A 20,368-nucleotide genomic window follows, 5' to 3' on the forward strand; every position below is an offset into this window, starting at 1 on the left:
GGATAAATCTCAGAAATTCTCTAGAAAAACTAGGAAATTTCTGAGCTCCAAAAATCAGGAATTTCCTAGCAAAAACTCAGACATTTTGAGGTTAACCCCAGAAATCTAGAAAAAACGATAGAAAAAAAATTCAGGCATTTTGAATTAAATTCAGTTTGAATTGAGTAATTTCTTTCTACTTTTTAAATTTACTTGAGTAAAAATATGTTGAAGTTGTGCCAGTTTTACTTGTGTACAATTTTTGGTTACTCTACCCACCCCTGTGTAAATGTAAAACTTTATTTTCTCCTTCAAAATCATGACAAAATGCTATTTTATTGTAAATAAAGTTGGGGTGGAAGTGACGTTGAACGACTGTTTCGTCACTTCCGTCAGATTCAACATGGAGCCCAGCGGTCTAAAGCTAAACTTCTGGGAGAACGGACCAAAGCCCGGGCAGTTTTATTCTTTCCCTGGCACCAGCAGCACCGGGTCCGGAACATCATGCGGCCCGGTTAGACACACACTGTGAGTAGATGTCTGGCTCGGAACCAAAACCTCGTCTCGTAATGTTCGTAGAAGCCGAACACCGGTTCTGGTTTCGGTTTGATCTCCGCTGCTGTGCTGTATCATCATGGAGAAACGGCTGCTGCTAACCAAGGCTAAAACATTTAACAGTTTACCACAACATTAAGGTTTACGACTTTATTAAAGCAAACAGACACTTGGAGTTATTATATTAATTAAATAATAAAGATGATCAAGCATTAGGTAATCTATTTAAATCTGTTTTTAGGCGTTTGATAAATCGTAACCTGTTAGCTAAGCTAGCTTAGACAGCAGATTGTTGTTGTTCCCAGATATAAAAAGTAAGATAATTACTTTAAAGTAATTATTAGAATAATAAAAAGCAAAAAGCTTATGTTTATTATTTTATTTTTATCCTGATTTCCAAGAGAAGTAGTACTATTTTACTATTATGGAAATAAAGTAATTATAGGTGGCTATTACTATGCCTGTCACAATTAGAAATTTTGCTGAATGATAAATCATCCCAGTAATTATTACAATAAATGATAATATTGTTATTTTGAGACCATTTTCAAGTGATATATTTATAATGGCATAATAATGCAAGTTCACCCTCTTAAAGACTAATAAAATTACATTTAGTAAAGGGCACTAAACACTGGAACCGGAAGATATTTTAAATATCCAAAGTAAAACATGACAACCAAAACCAATTAATGAAACGGAAATAAAAACCACTTTGAACGGAAACCATAAATAAAATTGGTTATGATGTACATGTAAACAACATTTTGCTTAAAAATGAAATGATCTCGTTTTAATTGCTTATTGTGACAGGCTTGCCTATTACTGACATATTCTGTGATTAAAATTCAAATAAGTAATTATGTTTTTATTAGCATGAAACCACCCAACTGGGGGTTTGAGAAGGCAAACACAGAAACATATGTTGCTGTAATTTATATGGTAACAAAAAAGTAAGTAGACGTTTAATAGTTTTGGAAAATTTTTATACATTTTTAGTTTTACTGCACAGAACCTGATCTTTGGGTGCTCCAGCTACGTTACTCATTAGGAATATTTTCACCAGGCAATGATATGCAGATTCTATAGACTTTTACAGTCATGTCTATTATTGGATATTTCTTCTTTCTTTTCTCAGCAACCCGATGGTAACTGGAACATCGGTGCTCGGTGTGAAGTTCACAGGCGGCGTCATCATCGCGGCGGACATGTTGGGTTCTTATGGCTCTCTGGCTCGGTTCAGGAACATTTCCCGCCTCATGAAGGTGACGACCGCTGTCAACAAGAACAAGAAAACAGACATTTATATAACTTAAAGCTGTCTATAATGTTTTTTAATTGTTTGTTTTTTTAATAGGTGAACAACAACACCATCCTGGGAGCATCAGGGGACTACGCTGACTATCAGTACCTGAAGCAGGTCATTGAACAGATGGTGTAAGTTCCTCATTAACGATTAAAAACACAACCCGCTTAGAAACCAAACTTTAAGAATCTGTAAATAACTCAAAACATCCCAATATGTTCATGTTTTTGTCATGGTCATTCACATTTACTAAACAGCAACACATTTCTCATTAGGATGGCCAAAGAAAACAACAATAAATGAGTTAAGAGACTAATATTTTAATTTCAGGGTGTATATATTAAGATGTCGTGTTATAGCGGCGCAATTTCAAGCTAGGTGGTTTGTGAATGTTTTGTTAAATTATTTAAGTCTGAAAAAGCTTGAGAAACACCGCTCTGGATCTTACTGACACATTAGTCCTCTAATCTAATCCTGCAAACGTTCTTCAGATGATAGAAGGCCGACTGTGTAACCGTCTTTATGTGGCTCTGAAGGTTCAGGTCTGAGCTAGTTTCCAGCTGACTAGAGATCACTAATAACTGAACCTGTAATAACTGAACTTGCGCGCTGACTCTGGATCGTTCTGGACGTAAATGTTGTTTCTGCTGTTAGCATCGATGAGGAGCTGCTCGGAGACGGCCACAGCTACAGTCCGAAGGCCATCCACTCCTGGCTGACCAGAGTGATGTACAACCGCCGGAGCAAAATGAATCCTCTGTGGAACACCGTGGTCATCGGAGGTTTCTACAACGGGGAAAGGTGAGCGCGCCACAAAACGTCCTCAAGGTCATTTTTCACTGTACTTTAATAGAAATAAATATTCTTTATTTTCACTCTGTGATCATGTTTTCTATGTATGCAGAAGGTTTACTAATACTAAACACTGGATGTTAAATTATCAAAGGAGTTCAAAATTTAAAAATACTTTATTAATCCCAAAGGGAAATGAAATAAAATTAGTAATAATAATTTTATTACAATAATAATATCTTTATTTAATAAAATTATTACATTTATAACATTTTATTTTTTTAATTTTATAAATAAATTATAATTGTGTTTAATTTTACTAAATTAAATAAAAATTTAATTAAATAGAGTTGTTTTGATAAGCGATAATATCGTTGTTTTGAGACCATTTTAACGTAATGTAATGGTTGAGAACAGATTCTCAAAGATCAATAAACTTTGAATTGTAATGAACATTTAACACTTCAACTGGGAGACATTTTAAATATCCAAAATAAATAAACAAAACAACAGAACCAATAAATGAATTTAATTATGGATTATCCTTGAATATAAGGGATAATGGAGACTAAAACACAGACTGAAGAGTTTTATCATCCAGTTTTTGATAGAAAAATAAAATTATTGTTTGTTTTAATTTATCATGTGATTAATTGATTTATTGATATTGTGACAGGCCTTGTAATACTGATTATAGTGACTAAATATGAACCAGCTGCTGCTCTTTCTTGCTCCCGCTGCTTTGTAAAACTTTATTAACTTCCTAAATGTTTCGTCTTCTCCAGTTTTCTGGGTTATGTGGACAAGCTGGGCGTTGCTTACGAGGCTCCAACAGTCGCCACCGGGTTTGGAGCGTACCTGGCTCAGGTGAGTCCCCATGTGAAAAGGGAAAACAACTTTTTATGATTTAAATGTTAAAAAAAAGATTTGGGTTCATATGGGATCATCATGAATTCATTCAACCATAACTGTAGGACAAGGCGATGAATCAAATTTAGCTTTCTTTTTTCACCAGTGCATTCCTTCTGTTTCCATGGTAACAAGTGATGTCAGCAAGGCCAGGCTTCTTTTTATTTTGATAGGTCGACTCTATGATGGAGCATTAGGGCCAGGCTACGTTTTTCTTTCTTCAATGACGAGAACAAAGTTGTAATCTTATGAGGAATCCAGGATTCCCAGGCTATGTGATGTGAGTCAGGTCTCTGTGGATTGAAAGTGTTTGTTTTTAAATAAAAATTTTATTTGTTGTGCTTCCAGCCTCTGATGAGGGAGGTGGTGGAGAACAAGGCGGACATCAGCAAGCAGGAAGCCCGGGATCTGGTGGAGCGCTGCCTCAAAGTGCTTTACTACAGAGACGCTCGCTCCTACAACAGGGTGAGTTCAGCTCACGTTTCCAATCGGACCCAGAGCCGAAGACAAACACCAACTGAGCTAAACTTTAACCAGGATCTCCCAAAAGCTCCGCCCGCACACCTCCTGTACAAAGCCACAGAATATGGAAAGAAACATAAACTTTTAGAAGGTTCTTATTCACTACTCCATAATTACTACATTCACTTAGCATAGAATATACTTCATTGACCCCAAAGTGGAAATCACTTTTTAGTTGACAAGCTACTATATTAATATTACAAATATAACCATAAATGATTTCTAAGTTTATAATGCATATAAATAACTGTGATGTAAATAATTTAAATATAACTGAATATAAATAAATAAGTTAAATAAATAAATAAAATAAGAAGCATGCAGATGGAAATATGTTATATATTAATCTACAAATGAGTCCAGATAAAATTAGAAGATTATTTTAAAAAATACCATTTGATGTTAGATGGCTAAGAATCCTGTGGAGGAAAAAATGTATTGTCAGATAATCTATTACGACTTTGTTACCAGATATTAAATTTTTCTAATGTAATATTTTATATTAATTGGTTAAAATTTTGTTTTTTGCAGCAGTTCCTTTTGTTTTTTTCTTGCTTGAGGAAATAAGCAGCTTGATGTCAGAAACTAAACACCAGAAACAATGTTTAAATAAATAATTTTAAGGTATATCTTATTTTTTTAAAAAAACAGATTGAAAAACAGAAAAAAAATTGTGATTGAATTTATTATTATCGTTTTGCTATTACATGTTTTTTCTCATGTTCTCTCCATCTTTCTGGGGTTCCTACAGCGCCCCCTGGCGGCCTTCCATTATAAAAAAAAACACTGCTTTAATGGATTTTGCTTGTACTGAATGTGGGGATTTAATGTTTTAATGTTTTTATTCCAGCATGAGATTGCCATCGTGACCGAGGAGGGCGTGGAAATCATCGGCCCTCTGTCATCAGAAACCAACTGGGACATCGCTCATTTGGTCAGGTACGTCCAGGTCTCTTTGTAGACATAAATCCCTGTTGTTAGACCTTTTCAGGATAACTTCATGATCTTCGCAGGGTGAAATTTTACTCCTGCAGTAACTTGTTTTTGTCTGCTTTCTCTTCAGCGGGTTTGAATGAAGACGAGTTGGAGCCGTTTCCCTGCTACATCAGAAATAACCTCCCACCATGCAACCTATCTATCCCAGCTTAGTTTCTTTCTGTTTATGTTCACTTTTGTAAAATGGAAGAATAAATACAATAAATAAAAAAACTATTGCAAATCTCATTTTATTTTATTTACCACCACTTCCTCTAAAAAGACGTGAAACTTATTAAATAAGGAAGTCAACTTTTTTAAAGGTAAAATAAACACATTTTGTAACAGTTGACTATATATATATTTTACATTGAATCTAACTCTACTTTTAATCTAGTTATTTGCTTTATGTAAACATGAATGGTTTCTTTATGTAAAGATTTCAGCATTCATTAAATCAACCATTGCAAGAGTTGAATACATGATAAACTTTTTCAAATTGATTTACATCAGATTCAGCAATGAGTCAGGAAATGCTTCCTTGATTGGCATTTTAAATGCAAGTAAATATCAAAACATGTTTAAAATTCCTAAAACTAAACTCCTACCATTTTCACTTGATAAACTTAAGTGAGATATTTTATTTCTCATAAATAGAGGTGATCTTTTACTTCTTGTTTGATTAAAAGCTAATACATAAGTGGAAAAAGATCAAAATAAACAGCAGCATGTTTTTTCCTACTTATTGTTTATTTAAATAAATTTGAATTTATTGCGATTGAAATTGGAACGTCAGACAAAGAAAGCTAAATTTTTTTTATTCTGGAAAACCGATATTGGTACATCTGTTTGATTTGTGTAACATCACTTTATGTTTAAAGACAAAACTGGAATATTGTCCGTAAACTATTTAATTGTTTAATAAATAACGCTTAAGGTAGAAAAGGAACGATAATCATATCTTTGTCTTATCAGGGGACTGTTACTAGGTAGATTTCATAAGATAAATTCATCTCTTTTGTAACTGGGCAGACCAGGACACGTTGTTCAATCAGAAAATTGTCTAACGAAAAAATTTTTCCGCTCAGCCAATGAGATGGTGCCTAATTTGGGTATCCAAGGGGATTTTTGACAGCGGACCAATCGCAATAGACGTTGCCTTTGTAGTCAGGCAGACATAGTACAGTCGTCCAATCACAAAAAAATCTGAAAGGGGATTTTTGCTGTATCTTGCTTCAGGTACTTTCTTTTTCTTTTTTAAAATAAATACTGCAATGTGAGTCACCCAGTAAGCCATACATTAATAGTATATTTAATTACCTATTACCTTGAAGTATTTTAAAATTCTAAATGACGCTCATAAACGTGTTTGGTAGGGCTTTCTTCGCTTGCTAGCTAATGCTAACGACACTATGTAGCTAACTGAGCAGTTAACCGCGTTAGTCGCTTTAATATCCGTGTCTTTTGGATAAAACGTATGTTTATATCCTCTGTAGATTCCGGATGTTCGTTAAACGTGTCCTCGATCAACCCAGCTATTAAATGTCTTTGCTTTTGCCAGCATCTGCGATGGATGTGAGTGTTACCCGCTAGCCAGTTAGCTCCGCAGTAGCATGTACACTTGCGTCTGTGTGTGTTTTGTAGTAAATGGCAGGCACATGACCACCGGCGCTGCGCCCGCTGTAAACACGGCAGTCAGAGCTGACATGGGAGCTCCGGCATTTCCACTAAAACCCGGTGGGCTGTAAGGAGGGGCCGCGGCCGAGGACGGGCTGCGTTTGCTTCTGCTGTTTATGTTCCTTCCGCTCCTGTTGTGATAGTTTAGTTCACTAATACCCTGTCAGCCTGCATGTTCTTTACCCGGCAGCCAGCTGGCCTTTTTTTATTATTACAGCCGGTCAGAGCGGAACCGGTTTGGATTCTGGGTTTAATGACAGCACGAAGCGATGCTAAAGCAAAGCGAGCGGCTTAATTGTTAAGGATGACAACTGTGTTGGATCAGAAATAAGTGGCTATTTAAACCGATTTTCTTCTGTCACTGAATCCTGAAGCTCAATTCTGCAGTCGTTGTTTGACAAAAACAATTACAAAAAAAGTTCGGCCCAGATTTACCTGTAGTACACACAATATAGAGAAATATTTAGGTGTTGTGGTGTCACAGCCTGAGTTGTGTTTATTTTTTAGGCCTCCAATCTGCTATTTTGCAATAGACATGTTTGTATTTTAAGCTGGAAGTCCGTGAAAACCTAAACTTTTTTTTTCTTTAAAAATATATTCTTATAATAAAAAAATGAAATAACATTTTCTAATTTATAAGAATTTTTTAAAATTTACTATATAAATGTTTCTTTGTGCTGCACCTTTTGGTGGTTTAGTGTTGGAGTTCAAAGACATTTTAATATTCACAATAGTGATTTTTTTAAAACACTTTTTAGGTTGTGCAAACTCCTGCTGTCACTTCCATTTATTTATCAACCAATTGATAAATCAATTAGTGAACTGAACTATATATTGAACAACACATCTTGAACATTTCACAGCAGATACTGCAAATTGTCAGTCAACAAAACAATATGAAATGAAAAGTAACTGGCACAAAAACACTTACACAAAGACAATGCAAATAAAAATGTCTGAAATATTTTTTGACCTAAAAATCTATTTTTAAATTTCATACAAAAAATATACATTTTCTAGAAAAAACAAGAAAAACTTAAAAAATCTTCGACTTTTGAAACTCCAAAAGTCGAAAATTTGATTCTTCACACTCAGAATTTCAATGTTTTTACTAGAAACTTTCTGACATTAATTTAAAAAAATTTCTGAGTGTTTTGTAGCAAATTTTCAACTAGTTTTTTCTAGAAAGTTTCTGAGGTTTTCATTGTCTTTTTTGTATCTACAACGCAGCTCTGTTACTGCGTTGTATGTTTCCAGTCAGTTTCCAGATATTGTTGTTTTAATGTGGCAGGTTTTTGTGCTTTCAGATGTTGGTTCTCAGCACAGGTTAGTCGGTCCAGATGTCAGAGGACCAGCAGCACCAGCGGGCCGACGCCTCCCACAGGGACAAGTGCGGCCTGGAGCCGGGGGAGGGCGACACAGAGCCCAGCATTTTGCTGCAAAAGCTGAGCAGCAACATCTCGTAAGTCATATTAGACCTTCCTCGAAATGATCTGATACTTTTTAAAGTGTTTTTATGTTACTTTTATTATTCTTGTCAATAAGAGAACTAAAAAAAATTGAGTAGTTTAAACTGAAAGTATGAGAAATGTAACTTTTAATGTGAGTTTTAGGCTTGTTTTGCAGAAAATATTTAGAAATGGCCAAATTGATTTCAGAATTTGAACTAGAATATTTAATCTCAAATGTTTTGTTTTATAATTAGAAATATTAATAATAATTTGAGCTTTTCTTTTTTTAGCAGCTGGGTGGATTGGAAATTAATATATTATTATTAAGAAGCAAACAGCTCCTTTTAGGTTAAATCAAGTCAAAAAATATAAACATATCTGAAAAAACTAATATTAGTTGGTGAAAATGATTACTGATGTATATTTAGTATGTTTTCACATAAACTTCTTTCTGTGTAACAGAAATTTTAATGGCTGGATTTGTTTTTTTTCTTGCAGAAAGAACGTTCAGACCAAAGTGGATCAAATCTTGGTAAAAAAAAACCCCAACATTTTTAATCTTAAATTTAAATGTTGCATCTGCAAAACGTAATGCAGGTTTGTTTTGTTTAACAGCAAGATGTTCAGCGCTTCTCAGACAATGACAAGCTGTTCCTGTACCTCCAGCTGCCCTCGGGGCCCAGCTCCGGAGACAAAACGTGAGAATCGTTTATGAACATTTTAAGTTTAAGTTTATGGCAGATTTAGGCTGATTGCTTAAATGTTGTGTTAAGTAAAATAGATGCATGATACCTGAGACAGGCTGTACCTGCTGTCAGACATTTTAATTATATTTTCACTTCTTTATCTCTAATACGTTATTGTGATTCTTGATATGGGCAATATGGCTTTTGCCCAGTGTGACAGGATCTGCATTAAAAGATGGAAAAAGAACGTATGCAGCTTTTGTTATTCCAACTAATTGGAATAAATAATTTAAGATACAACTATGTAGTTTTGGTCTATTATGGGTGGCTGTTGTGCAATTTATAAAGTGGATTTTGAAGCTTTTTTTACTTACAGCTCACAAATGCTCAAATAACCAAATAGGGTTTAAAACACACAAGCTTTCAATAAACATTTCTATTTGTTTACATATTTGAAATGTCAGAGATGTTGGGATGGAAAATGTGCTCAAGTATTGATTATAAAAGCAGCAAAAATAGTGTTTGATATGTAAAGTATAGCCAATTAGGTAAAAAAATATCAGTCTTCCCAGTAACAGTTGAAGATATTTTGAATTGTGGCAACTTTCTACAAAATGCTTCAAATTGGGCCAAAGTGATAAAGTCGAAAGTAGAAAAAAATGACAAAATATTCACTAAAAATGAAAATAATTTAAATATTTCATAGTGAATAAAATGAAAATAAAATAAAGGTTCAGCATTTTTAAAAATTCTGCTCAACAATAAATGAACAATAATTAATGAAAAAAGTCTGAAAATTAGTTTTACAGGTTTAACTAATCATAAAATTTACATAATTGAAGCATTTTTGAGTGATCTAAAAAGTGCTATAAAAATTAGATGTATTATTATTATTATAACCATTTTTGGGTTGGTTGCTAGAAAGTATTTCGCCAAGTTTCATTAACAGTTGTGTCAGAGTCTGTTTCTAAGTAAAGCTTAAATAAAAGTGCACATTTATGGTTCTTTTTTACTATGAAACTAATATGAATAGTAAAAAAAACACATTGTTAATTAAATAAAATAGGTATTTCCATTTTCTGCCTTTGCTTGCAGGCCAACTTTGTACTAGTTTTGAATTATAGTTATGGCCGCAAAACATCATTCCAATGGCCACAAATGGCCCAGGCGCCACACTTTGATCACCGATGGTTCAAGCCGTTGTTAGTCCAGTTTTCTTCTGATTCTTATCATTATTAATGGGTGGTAGATGTATACCTGATGTGTGTGTGACACCCAGTGGTGGCGACCCGAGTTCATTCAACACAGCTGACCAGCTGCACACCTGTAACTGGATCCGGAGTCACCTGGAGGAGCATTCAGACACCTGTCTGCCCAAACAGGATGTCTACGAGACGTACAGGTGGGGAAACACACACAGACAGACACACCCTCATTACAACAACAACAAACACAGAGTAGCTGCGTTTCCATTAACCATAGAGTTAAAAAAGAAATTCAGGTAACACTCGCATCCATCGCAGTTTCTGGTAAAAAGCAAAGACATTTAATAGCTGGGTTGATCAAAAACACTTTTAGCAAACATCCGGAATCTACAGAGGATATAAACATGCGTTTGTGCCAAAAGATACGGATATTAAAGCGACTAACGCGGTAAGCTATTCAATTAGCTGCATAGTGTGGTTAGCATTGGCTAGCAAGCGAAGAAAGCCCTACCAAACACGTGTGTCATTTTATGATTTAAAAATAATTAAAAATAATAGGTAATTAAATAAACTATTAACGGTGACTCGCATTCAGATATTTTCTTTAAAAAGACAAAAAAAGTACCTCAATCACTACAGCAAAAATCCTCTTTCAGACTTTTTATGATTGGACGAATGTACTATGTCTGCCTGACTACAAAGGCAAAGTCTATTGCGATTGGTCCGCTGTCAAAAATCCCCTTGGATACTCAAATTAGGCACCATCTCATTGACTGAGTGGAAAAAATTTTTTGTTAGACAATTTTCTGATTGGACAATGTGTCCTGGTCTGCCCAGTTACAAAAGAGATGAATTTATCTTATGAAATCTACCTAGTAACAGTCCGCTGATAAAATAAAGATATGAAACGAACACGAAAACAAGTATTACAGTACTCGTACCAACTGCTCCATATCTGAATATATTTATTTCATACAACTGCAATGGAAACACGTTTCGAATCACAAGACTCATGTGATAATACTACTGACAGAGATGACAAAGAAGATTACAGGAAGTAGTAGGACAATTATGTTTTTGGGTTTTTTTTGGACAATGTGCACCTCAAAGCATTAAACAGTTCATAAAAACTTTTGTATCATTCAAAAGTGTTGAATTATTAGCACTTCTGTAAAATCGGCATTTACAAGTTACCCATAATGCCGCATATTGCACTGCTCCCAAGTATAAGACGAAGAAGCCTCCTCTGATGGCTGAGTTATGAATATTTTATGTTACTGTTTATGTCCATCACTGCTGTGATTTTGAATGACTTATTAACATGTGATTTTAACTTTATTTATTGTTTAATGAAAACCACAGTAGAAAAATTGTGTTTTTGACATTTGCAGAATATTGACAAAAATTTGCGCATATTTTGTAATGGAATCGCAACCTTTGATGTTCTGATGATGTAATCTGTGTGCTGCAGGAGGTACTGTGAGAACTTGCAGCATCGACCCCTGAGCGCTGCCAACTTTGGGAAGATCATCAGAGACATTTTCCCCAACATCAAGGCGAGGCGACTCGGCGGCAGAGGACAGTCCAAATATCCTTTAAACCGCTGCGTGAAGTAGCCTGACTCATTCTTTAGGTTTTAATCTGGTATTTTTGAAGATTTTCCACTTACTTTGATTTAATTAAAGATTTCAAAATGTAACAACCAAATTATTTGATTCAGGGGTACTTAAGGAGGGACAAAAATGCGCTGTACAATGGCTGTACAGGAGGCTGTACTTTTGCTTTTCAAAGATGTACGGTTGTATAATTACGCATTCTGCAGCCATTTTCACATGCCAGTGTAAACATTGAGTTTGGGGGATGAAAAGCAGCAGCTTATTTGGATTTAAAGTGACAGAGGCCCTAATACAGCTCATTCTGAAAGGAGCTCAAAATAGGCAGAACTAATCAGACGAAAATCTCATTATCTAAGAATGATTTTGTGCAAACAATGCAATGAACATGTTTTGTGCAGACCATAGATCTGTACTATCCTGTTCAAGGAAGGATAATAGTTCACGTTTAGCAATAAATCAGTGTATCAGGTTCTGATACAGCGGTAGTGTATCACTCCTCTTTCTCTATGTCTAGCACACATTTAATTTGTGGAAAGTTTCTGAATAAACTGAATAATGGGACGATGCTTTGCCAAATCTCATGAATTTATGCTTGTTATAAAAGTCAAAATTTCCCTGCAGCTGTTTACGAGTGCAGCTGCAAAATGTCTGAATGATGTAATGTTTAAGGTTGAATTTGAGCCCAGACCGTCCAGATTATTGATGATATTTTCATCTGCTACAGTTTAAACCCACCATGCTGGTTATATTATGGTAAGATGTAGCACAGGAGTTTTAAACGTGACATATTATGCTTCCTTGGACAAATACAAAATATACAAAATATGTTCATTACATTTTTTGCATAAAATCATTTTTAGATGATGAGATTGTAGTCTGGTTCCTTTCAGAATGAGCTGTTTTAGGGCCTCTTGTCACTTTAAATCCAAATAAGCTGCTGCTGGCCACACTGCCCAACTCAACATTTACACTGTCACGAGAAAATGGCTGCAAACAGATGCTCAATTATACAACTGTACACCTTAGAAAAGCAGAAGTAGAGCCTCCTGTATAACCATCAAGAATGCAGCAAGTGGCTTCTGGATGGTGAGTCAACCTCAAAACATTTGTCTATTGCAGCAGCCATTGTACAGCCGTAAAACCAGCTGACTAAATGTGCTGGAACTCAGTTTGGGTTGCTAGGTAACGACCTGGGCTTGGCTGGGGTTGCTAGGTAATGGCGCAGTGCCTGTAGAATGTGAAAGTAATTTCCGCTATCAGTAATAATGTGTCTATCTGAGGATTCCTCTGGTCATTTTCTTTCATTAGAGCCTCATTGATGACTGTTTGTTGACGCACTGAGGAGTTACAGTCATTTGAAGTTTGTATATCAGGTGTTGTCCATGTGTGCCATTTGGAGACGCCAAATGGCACACATGGACATGGACATGGACAACACCTGTACATCCTCAAAAATAAACATGTCCAAAATGACGTTTCGTTTTGTGCCATCTTGATCCGTCTTGAAATCCACAAGCGAAATACTTTATTCTACAGATTTATTGTGTTTTCCAGTCCATACATTCAACACTCAATGTGCATTTACAAGAAATTAAAATGAAAAATCTGGGTGAATCAAAATTTTTCTATTTCTTTTGTGTTACAAACGTAATAGCTACAAACTACTTACAGTTAAAGTATTTTTGACTGCAAAAATAGAAAATTTAGCTTGTCATCTTCATAAAGAGACCAAGCTTTTGCATTTACTTCAAATTGTTCAAGAACAACAGCTGATTTAATTTGGATATGCCTTTTCGGCCATTTTGGGTGATTTTGGTACCGCCAGTTAAGGGGTTACTCCTGAATTTGACCAATTACCAGCTGCTTAGAGCTTAATGTTATCTAATATGTATCACTGCAGCATACATTAGATTGTTAGAGTGAATCAGATGGCTGCAGTTGCTGGTTGAATTCCTTAACCTGTGTGGCTGATACGTACTGTTATAGTGGCATCAGGAGGAAGACGGTTCTGAACATGCCTCTGCTGCCCAACCTGGACTTGAAGAATGACCCGGTACTCACACACTAACTATAAACCAGTAGTACATCTGTAAACCAGTACTACCAATCCTACTCCACCACGTTATTATGTAAACTAGAGCTGGATCTCAATAACTGGTCAAAAATGATACAAAAATGATCTAGAACTACAATTAACGATTATTTTAGTAATCGATTATTCTGTCGATTAAAAGGTTGGTATAAATAATAATATATGAAGCTGATTAAACCAATTAATTGTTTTAAGCCTAAAGTAAATTTTATGTAGAAAGATAATAAGAATGGTTACTTAGTGGGTTTATTTAATGTTGTTACATATACTTTTTTTAAGCTTTGTTTTTTATTTAGCTGGCTAAATGGCAAAAAGTCACTTTTGAGCAGAAACAGTTTTAGCTGTAGTTCTAAAAATGTTTCTTCTTGGAGTCGTGAAGATTTTGTGACTATTGACACATTAAATGTATGTATCTATCTATAAAATAATTGTTTAAATGTTAAAACACAAATTTTAAAAAGTTCAATCTCATGTTTTGAGGTTTTAGGTTCAGGAACTTCGGACAAAAGTAAATAGATAATTGTTACAGTTGATGTTTATTGTTGTCAAATTACCTTTTTAGGACTTAATTTGTCCACCATTTTGGAAAACGATCAGTGTTTTTATTTTAAAGTAATGAATAACTGGTCAATGTATAAATAATCCCAGTTTAACTGATTTCCTGCTCTCTGTGTTGCTCCTGGTCTCCAGTCGGAGCTGACCGAGCTGGTCCAGACCTACAAACAGGAAGTGACGGAGGCGGCCTGCGAGCTGATCTGTGATTGGGCCCAGAAGATCCTGAAGCGATCCTTCGACACGGTGGTAGAGATCGCTCGCTACCTGATCCAGGAGCACATTGTCAACCCTCGCTGCAACCAGGCCAAGCTCGTCACGTCCGCTGCGCTCGCAGGTCTGACCAGTTACGCCATTACAAACTGGGTTTTGTTTTTGGTAATCTGGACAAACTTGTGTAGGTCAGACTTTTTCCCCCAGTCATTCTCTCCCATGTTTCAGATCATCAAACGAATTTTGACACCAGACAAAAATTCTTTTAGGCCAGTGGTTTGTAATCTGTTTCTCTTAATAGCTTTGGCAGAAAGTAACTTTAAAAAAAACACCTAACTAATATATTTTAATAAACGGATAATAAATGTTTTAGCACCTTTTTTTTTTTTTTTTTTGATGAAATAATTCCACAAAAAATCCACCAAAGAATTACTCCAAAACAAGCCGTGATATTTTTTTAGGTCTTTTTTCTATAGTCATTGGCTTGGAAACTATTTGCTTTTCTAAAATCAAAAATCAGCTTAATTGGCCAAGATTGTGGCCCAAATAAGAATAAATTCAGTGTCAGACATTAGGTATAAATATATAACATATGTTATTTGCTTGATATTTTTTTTTTTATTCCGTCATTTTTAAATTACAATGCATGTTTATAGTTATATGTATGTCTATATATTCACATTTTTAAATAGATTTTTTTTATTAATTATTTGTATTATTAATATTTATCCCCTTGTATGGAGTAGCTTGTCAATTTATAAGCAATTTCCCCTTGGTGATCAATAAAGTCTATTCTATTATATTCTATTCTATAAACTTTAATCTGTTAATCAGGTTTATTTTTACAGCACATTTGAGCAACAAGGCAGTTCAAAGTGCTTTAAATCGTAAAAACTGAAAATATAAAATCATTAAACATTACATTTTGTACAGTGCCATCGTTAAACTCTCGTGGAAATAAATATTTTTTACAGCATTTTCTATAAATATCAACAGACCATCAAAGATAATGTATCAATCGAACTCATTGCAAACTTCTTTGCTAGTTCTAAGCTTGTGGCTTGCTTATAGTTGTCATAGCAACTCCATAGCAACCGCCTGCCAAGATGGCCGTCGGTTACAAAGTTCACAGAACTACGTATTCCCTCCAGAAGCTGGAATTAGTGTTTGTGGTGTGGACAGCTGTCTTTTGTTCGTTTATTGATCAGTTACAATAACAAAGGCAGAACAAATTTATTTGTTAAAAAATTAGTTCTTTCATGTTGTCCAAAAGTTTCGACACAACAGGCAATGAGGTTAACCCTTGATTTATTCCGCAGAAGTGTTTTATTTCCAATTATAAGGATTTAAACATATTTTAATGTGAACACTGCAGTGATCGTAAAAACTCTTCTTCTGTGGTTATTTGTCGTCTTTCTTCTGCTCCTCAGGCGGTCCAGCTAAAACCCATAAAGTCATAAAGAAAACTCCTGTGATGTCTCCAGCTGACGGAGACGGAGCCGCAGACCAGAAGGTTTGTTTCCGACCGATCACTCTCCTCGTTGAGCTGCGCCTGCTGCCGCTCACCGCTGCTTCCTGTCTGTTTACAGAAGGAACAGGGAGACATGTGCTCGTCCTCACCCAAGATGTCTTCTGGGGACAAATCCACATCAGCCGTCCCCAAGCCTTCCTCAGCAGACGCCCCGCCTCCTCTTCCTCCTCCTCCTCCTCCTCACTCCTCCTCTACCTCTTCTGCCTCTCTGCAACCAGCAGTGAGTTAACGACCCGACAATTTAATTTTCTAAATGTAGCTGAGATGTAGATAATGAGGCACATAAACAAGTAAAGATCCTACAGTCTGGCCCTAATATGTGCTAAAATATACAGAAGGGATTATTGGGGAAAAAATCCACTTTTAAAAATATTTCCTGTTATTTTTAATTTAAAAGCGAGGAAAAAAACAAATTAAAATCAGAAATAGTAAGAAAAGAATTTAAAATTTCATTTTTCGGTCATATTGCCTCGCTTTAGTGGAAACAGATAGCGCCACATTAAAGCTGCAGTATGTAAGTTTTAAAAATATGTTATTTTTACATATATGTTAAAATTGTCACCATGTTGTAATTGTTTAATATGAGACAGAAAATCTATGAGATTATCAACTTTTCCACTTCCTCCTAGAGCAATTTTTACTGTCTGAAGAAATGCATCACTCCCAAAAAAACAGCTAATGAGGTCCGGGAGGCAGGTGTTAGCGCTGCCAATCAACCTCGTGAACATGTTACAGGAAATCCGGTGGGCATGCTAACTAGCCTTAGCATTCGAGGCAGGCTATGAACCAGCTGTAGCACAGCAGATGGTAAAGGAGAGTGTGTGAACATCAGAGTGATTGACAGCGCTAAGACCCTCCTCCTGTCTCTGATGGCTTGTTTCTGACTGAGTGGTTTATTTCTGCAGTTAACATTTGGAGAAATGCTAGACGATATAAAACTGTCATCATGATTTTAGCAAATAAGTAAAAACATTTTCTTTATAAAAATTACATAAACTGTGAAGTTTGTGGTTGAAGTTAACAAGGTGTGGAAAAGGTTAAAAGGGTGTGATTACTTTCTCAAAGCAACGTAGGTCAGTCTACAGGCAGGATTAAATGTTTTTCAGTGTTTGATGAATCAACATGGCGGCGTGGTTTGACGCGTCTCCGTTGGCGCTGCAGGTGGATGCGTTCATGAAGCAGTTACCCAGAATCCTTCCTCGCAGCACCGTTCCCGACAAGAGCTTCTCCGTCCGCTCCGCTGTGCCCCCACCGGTGCCGGTGGACGCCGCCGTCGGCGTGCCGTCTGCACATGGAGGCACCGCCGCCATCACAGCTCCTGCCAACAGCGGTGGGGTGAAGGTCATCACCATGACGACGCTGCCCCAGCAGCAGGGCAGGACGCTGCCGGTGATGATTCTTCCTCAGAGCTGTTTGTCCTTTGAGGCAGAGAAGGTAGCTCCACCCCCTTCTCTGTCTGCCCAGCAGCACACCGTGGCGGCGCCGACCTCGGTGGTCCAGAAAGCTCGGGGCGCCGCCGCCAAGCGACCCCAGGAGGGGGAAGTGTCGTCCATCGGTGTCTCAGCCGCTTCCTCTCTCAGCACTTCTCCGGTTAAACGGAAACGTGGCCGGCCGAGGAAACCCAGACCGGAAGACGCGGTTCCATCCCCATCTCCTCAGCCGCCGCCGCCTCAGCCGCCGATCATCACGCCACTGACCGGCGGCGTCATCCAGAAGGCGACATCCTCCTTGTCGTCCGCCGCGCAGACGGTGGTGGAGCTGGTGATCCAGGAGCCGCCGGGGCTGGTTCTGGGTCAGCTGCCCGCCATGTCCGACCCGGCCCACCGGCTGGTGGACCCCCGTGGCGTGGTGGTGCAGTGCCAGCCGGGCGGCGCCGCCGACCCGGACAGCCAGGTGAGGCCTGTGCTGCTCTTCCACAGTCCTGGGAACCCCAGCTGGGAGCGGACCCCCATGGTGGAGGTGATCCAGAAGGCGCCGAGGCCGAACAACAACAGCGGTGGCGGCGGCGGGTTCGGCATGGCTCCGTTCCCGCCGCTGCCCGCGCCCACGCTGCATGAGGAGCAAGGCGAGGTGGAGATCACGCTGACGCCGGTGGAGGTTCACGTTAACCCGCCACCTGCCTCCACCTCCTCTGCTGCTCCTGCCTCCTCCCTCTCAATCTCCTCCACCATGGTGGTAAAGATTGAGGAGGAGGAAGTAGACAACAGCCCCTCCCCCCTGAAAGGAGGACATTAGCTTTCATCAACCACCTACTTCTGTATTCACTCAGATTTTACCTCAAGGCTCCCGCCCCCTCCTCCTTCCATCCTTGTCCTGATTGGTGGAAATCCCAGATTGGCTGGAGCACGAAAGCCAATCCAGTAGGATAAATGAAGCCAGGAAGTCTACACTTTTACTGCATGTTTGTTTGTGAGCGACATGTGGTTTACACTGCAAAACCACAAAATCTTACCAAGGATTTTTGGTCTAGTTTCTCAAGCAGATATCTTAAACTTGAAACAAGACAAAACTAACTTACAAGTAAGTTTTCAGCAAGATATAGGAGCTTGTTTTAAGTCAATAATTCCTTAATTTTCATTTTTTTTAAAAAGTGCTTGTTCGGGATGTGCTGTGGTGGCGCAGGGGTTAAGCACAACCCACATAAAGAGGCCTTAATCCTTGACACCGTTGTCGCAGGTTCAATTCCCGGCCTGGCAACCTTTGCCACATGTCTTCCCCCTTCTCTCATTACCCACTTTCCTGTCAATTAACTATCAAATAAAGGCCACTAGAGTCAATAAAACCTTTAGAAAAAAAGTACTTGTTCCACTGGCAGATTTCTTCACTTGTTTCGCAGCTGGCAATGTACCGTTACCTAGCAACGCCAGCCAAGCCCAGCCTGTCACCTAGCAACCAGTTCTAGTTCCACTAGCATAGCAAGACCTTTTTCCCCTTCGACATTTGTCCCTGTTAAATAAACTAATAAATGAAATGAAATGTTATAACTGCCACTATTACTAGTTGTTTTTCATCAATATTAAATAATTATTGACTTAAAATAAGCAGCAATATTTTCCTGAAAAGTTACTTGTAAATTAATTTTGTCTTATGTCAAGTGCACTAAGATATTTACTAGACCAAAGATACTTTTTTCTTTTTATTCTGTGTTTTTACAGTGTACATCTGAACCACTTCTTGTTCCTTCTTCCTTCCTTGCCTTATTTGCTGTATTTTTAATCCTCCCAAAAATTTCTGTGTTGCAGTTTGTTTGTCTGTACTTAACTTTAAAAAAAAGAAAAAAACTGAACGATAATTGTACTAAAGAAATAACACTGCAAAAAAACAAAATCTTACCACGTAATTTTGGTGTAAATCTCTTGGTACATTTGAAATGAGACACAATCAAGTAACGGGTAACTTTTCAACAAGATACAGGAACTTGATTGAGTCAGTAATTCCTTTATCTTAATGAAAAAATGTTGGTTTGCCTGGCAGACTTAAACTAAAATCAAGGATTTTGTTCCTTGTTACAAGTAAAATAATTTGATCTACTTTGTATTTTTCATCAATATTAAGGAATTATTGACTTATCTTGTTGAACAGTTACTTACAAGTTACTTTTGTCTTATTTCACGTGTACTAAGATATTTGCATGGTATCACTTGGTAAGATTAAATTTTTTTGCAGTGTAAAAGAGGAAGAACGGAAGGTGCCATGTTTGTGAAACGGGCGTCAGGTGGTACATACGGGTTAGATCCTTCTAAAGGTTCTCTGTGCTAAATGAACCAGAACCAAGCTTTGATTCACCGTTAGTTCATACAATTTATTCCTGAGGAAGTTGTTGAAGTTCTAATAATATTTAACAATTTGGTAAATGTGAATGAAAGCTTGGTTCTGCTCTGCTCTTCTAAAGAGTTCCTTTGTTTTAGCAGATTTGTGTTTTTATCTGAGTGAGCTTTGTACATGTCTCTGATTGTGTGTTTGAAAAACTAAAAGCTTAAATTTACTCATTACTCAGAATAATATATCAAGTAAATTTAGTCGTTTTATATAGAAAAACAACAGTTTTATACATAAACTTAACAAAGTCAGAATTATTCCAGAAAACGTAGCCGGAGAGTTGGAATCGCTCTTGTAGATTTCAAAAGATTTATTCGTAAAAAAGAAAAATCTGGAACATAAGAGGTTGAGTTTGAAAATGTGAGGAAAGCTGCAGAAACAGAAAAGGTTTCCTGTAAATCGAGAACCAAAAAATTACACTTTTATTTGACTGTCAGCTAAAAGGCTTCAGCTGTTTGCTTAACTTAAAACTGAATAAATGTTGATGT

The 20,368-nt window shown here is 37.0% G+C and overlaps 2 protein-coding genes across 5 annotated transcripts; both read left to right on the top strand.

Annotated features, from left to right (window-relative positions):
- The first annotated feature begins 367 nt into the window (after nucleotides 1–367).
- Nucleotides 368–5,282, top strand: psmb4 (proteasome subunit beta 4). The gene is made up of 8 exons (XM_005805477.2): nucleotides 368–507; nucleotides 1,673–1,799; nucleotides 1,892–1,971; nucleotides 2,495–2,641; nucleotides 3,418–3,499; nucleotides 3,890–4,006; nucleotides 4,914–5,002; nucleotides 5,127–5,282. Exons 1-8 carry the CDS (start codon nucleotides 383–385, stop codon nucleotides 5,137–5,139), a joined length of 780 nt encoding a protein of 259 aa, XP_005805534.1. The 5' UTR covers nucleotides 368–382; the 3' UTR covers nucleotides 5,140–5,282.
- An 856-nt stretch (nucleotides 5,283–6,138) lies between these two features.
- On the top strand, nucleotides 6,139–18,550 carry rfx5 (regulatory factor X5). Of its 4 annotated transcripts, none has more exons than XM_005805507.3 (11): nucleotides 6,139–6,277; nucleotides 8,023–8,177; nucleotides 8,665–8,698; nucleotides 8,782–8,864; nucleotides 10,132–10,254; nucleotides 11,529–11,645; nucleotides 13,648–13,726; nucleotides 14,456–14,654; nucleotides 15,961–16,043; nucleotides 16,120–16,281; nucleotides 17,223–18,550. In XM_005805507.3, the coding sequence occupies exons 2-11, from the start codon at nucleotides 8,056–8,058 to the stop codon at nucleotides 18,294–18,296; spliced, it is 2,076 nt and encodes a 691-aa protein (XP_005805564.2). In that variant the 5' UTR covers nucleotides 6,139–6,277; nucleotides 8,023–8,055; the 3' UTR covers nucleotides 18,297–18,550. The 4 variants fall into 4 exon arrangements, with proteins under 4 accessions (XP_005805564.2, XP_023200306.1, XP_023200307.1 ...); XM_023344538.1 differs by lacking the exon at nucleotides 6,139–6,277 and adding an exon at nucleotides 6,278–6,314; XM_023344539.1 differs by lacking the exon at nucleotides 6,139–6,277 and adding an exon at nucleotides 6,353–6,613.
- The last annotated feature ends 1,818 nt before the right edge of the window (nucleotides 18,551–20,368 follow it).

This window comes from Xiphophorus maculatus, chromosome 13 (assembly GCF_002775205.1).
Source record: "Xiphophorus maculatus strain JP 163 A chromosome 13, X_maculatus-5.0-male, whole genome shotgun sequence".
Taxonomy (NCBI): Eukaryota; Metazoa; Chordata; class Actinopteri; order Cyprinodontiformes; family Poeciliidae; genus Xiphophorus; species Xiphophorus maculatus.

Coding starts and splice junctions, on each gene's coding strand:
- psmb4 (XM_005805477.2), top strand. CDS start 383: ATGGAGCCCAGCGGTCTAAAGCTAAACTTCTGGGAGAACGGACCAAAG. Junction 1,800..1,891: donor ACATTTCCCGCCTCATGAAG/GTGACGACCGCT, acceptor TTTTTTTAATAG/GTGAACAACAACACCATCCT. Junction 1,972..2,494: donor CAGGTCATTGAACAGATGGT/GTAAGTTCCTCA, acceptor TTCTGCTGTTAG/CATCGATGAGGAGCTGCTCG.
- rfx5 (XM_005805507.3), top strand. CDS start 8,056: ATGTCAGAGGACCAGCAGCACCAGCGGGCCGACGCCTCCCACAGGGAC. Junction 13,727..14,455: donor TGGACTTGAAGAATGACCCG/GTACTCACACAC, acceptor CCTGGTCTCCAG/TCGGAGCTGACCGAGCTGGT. Junction 16,282..17,222: donor CTGCCTCTCTGCAACCAGCA/GTGAGTTAACGA, acceptor TTGGCGCTGCAG/GTGGATGCGTTCATGAAGCA.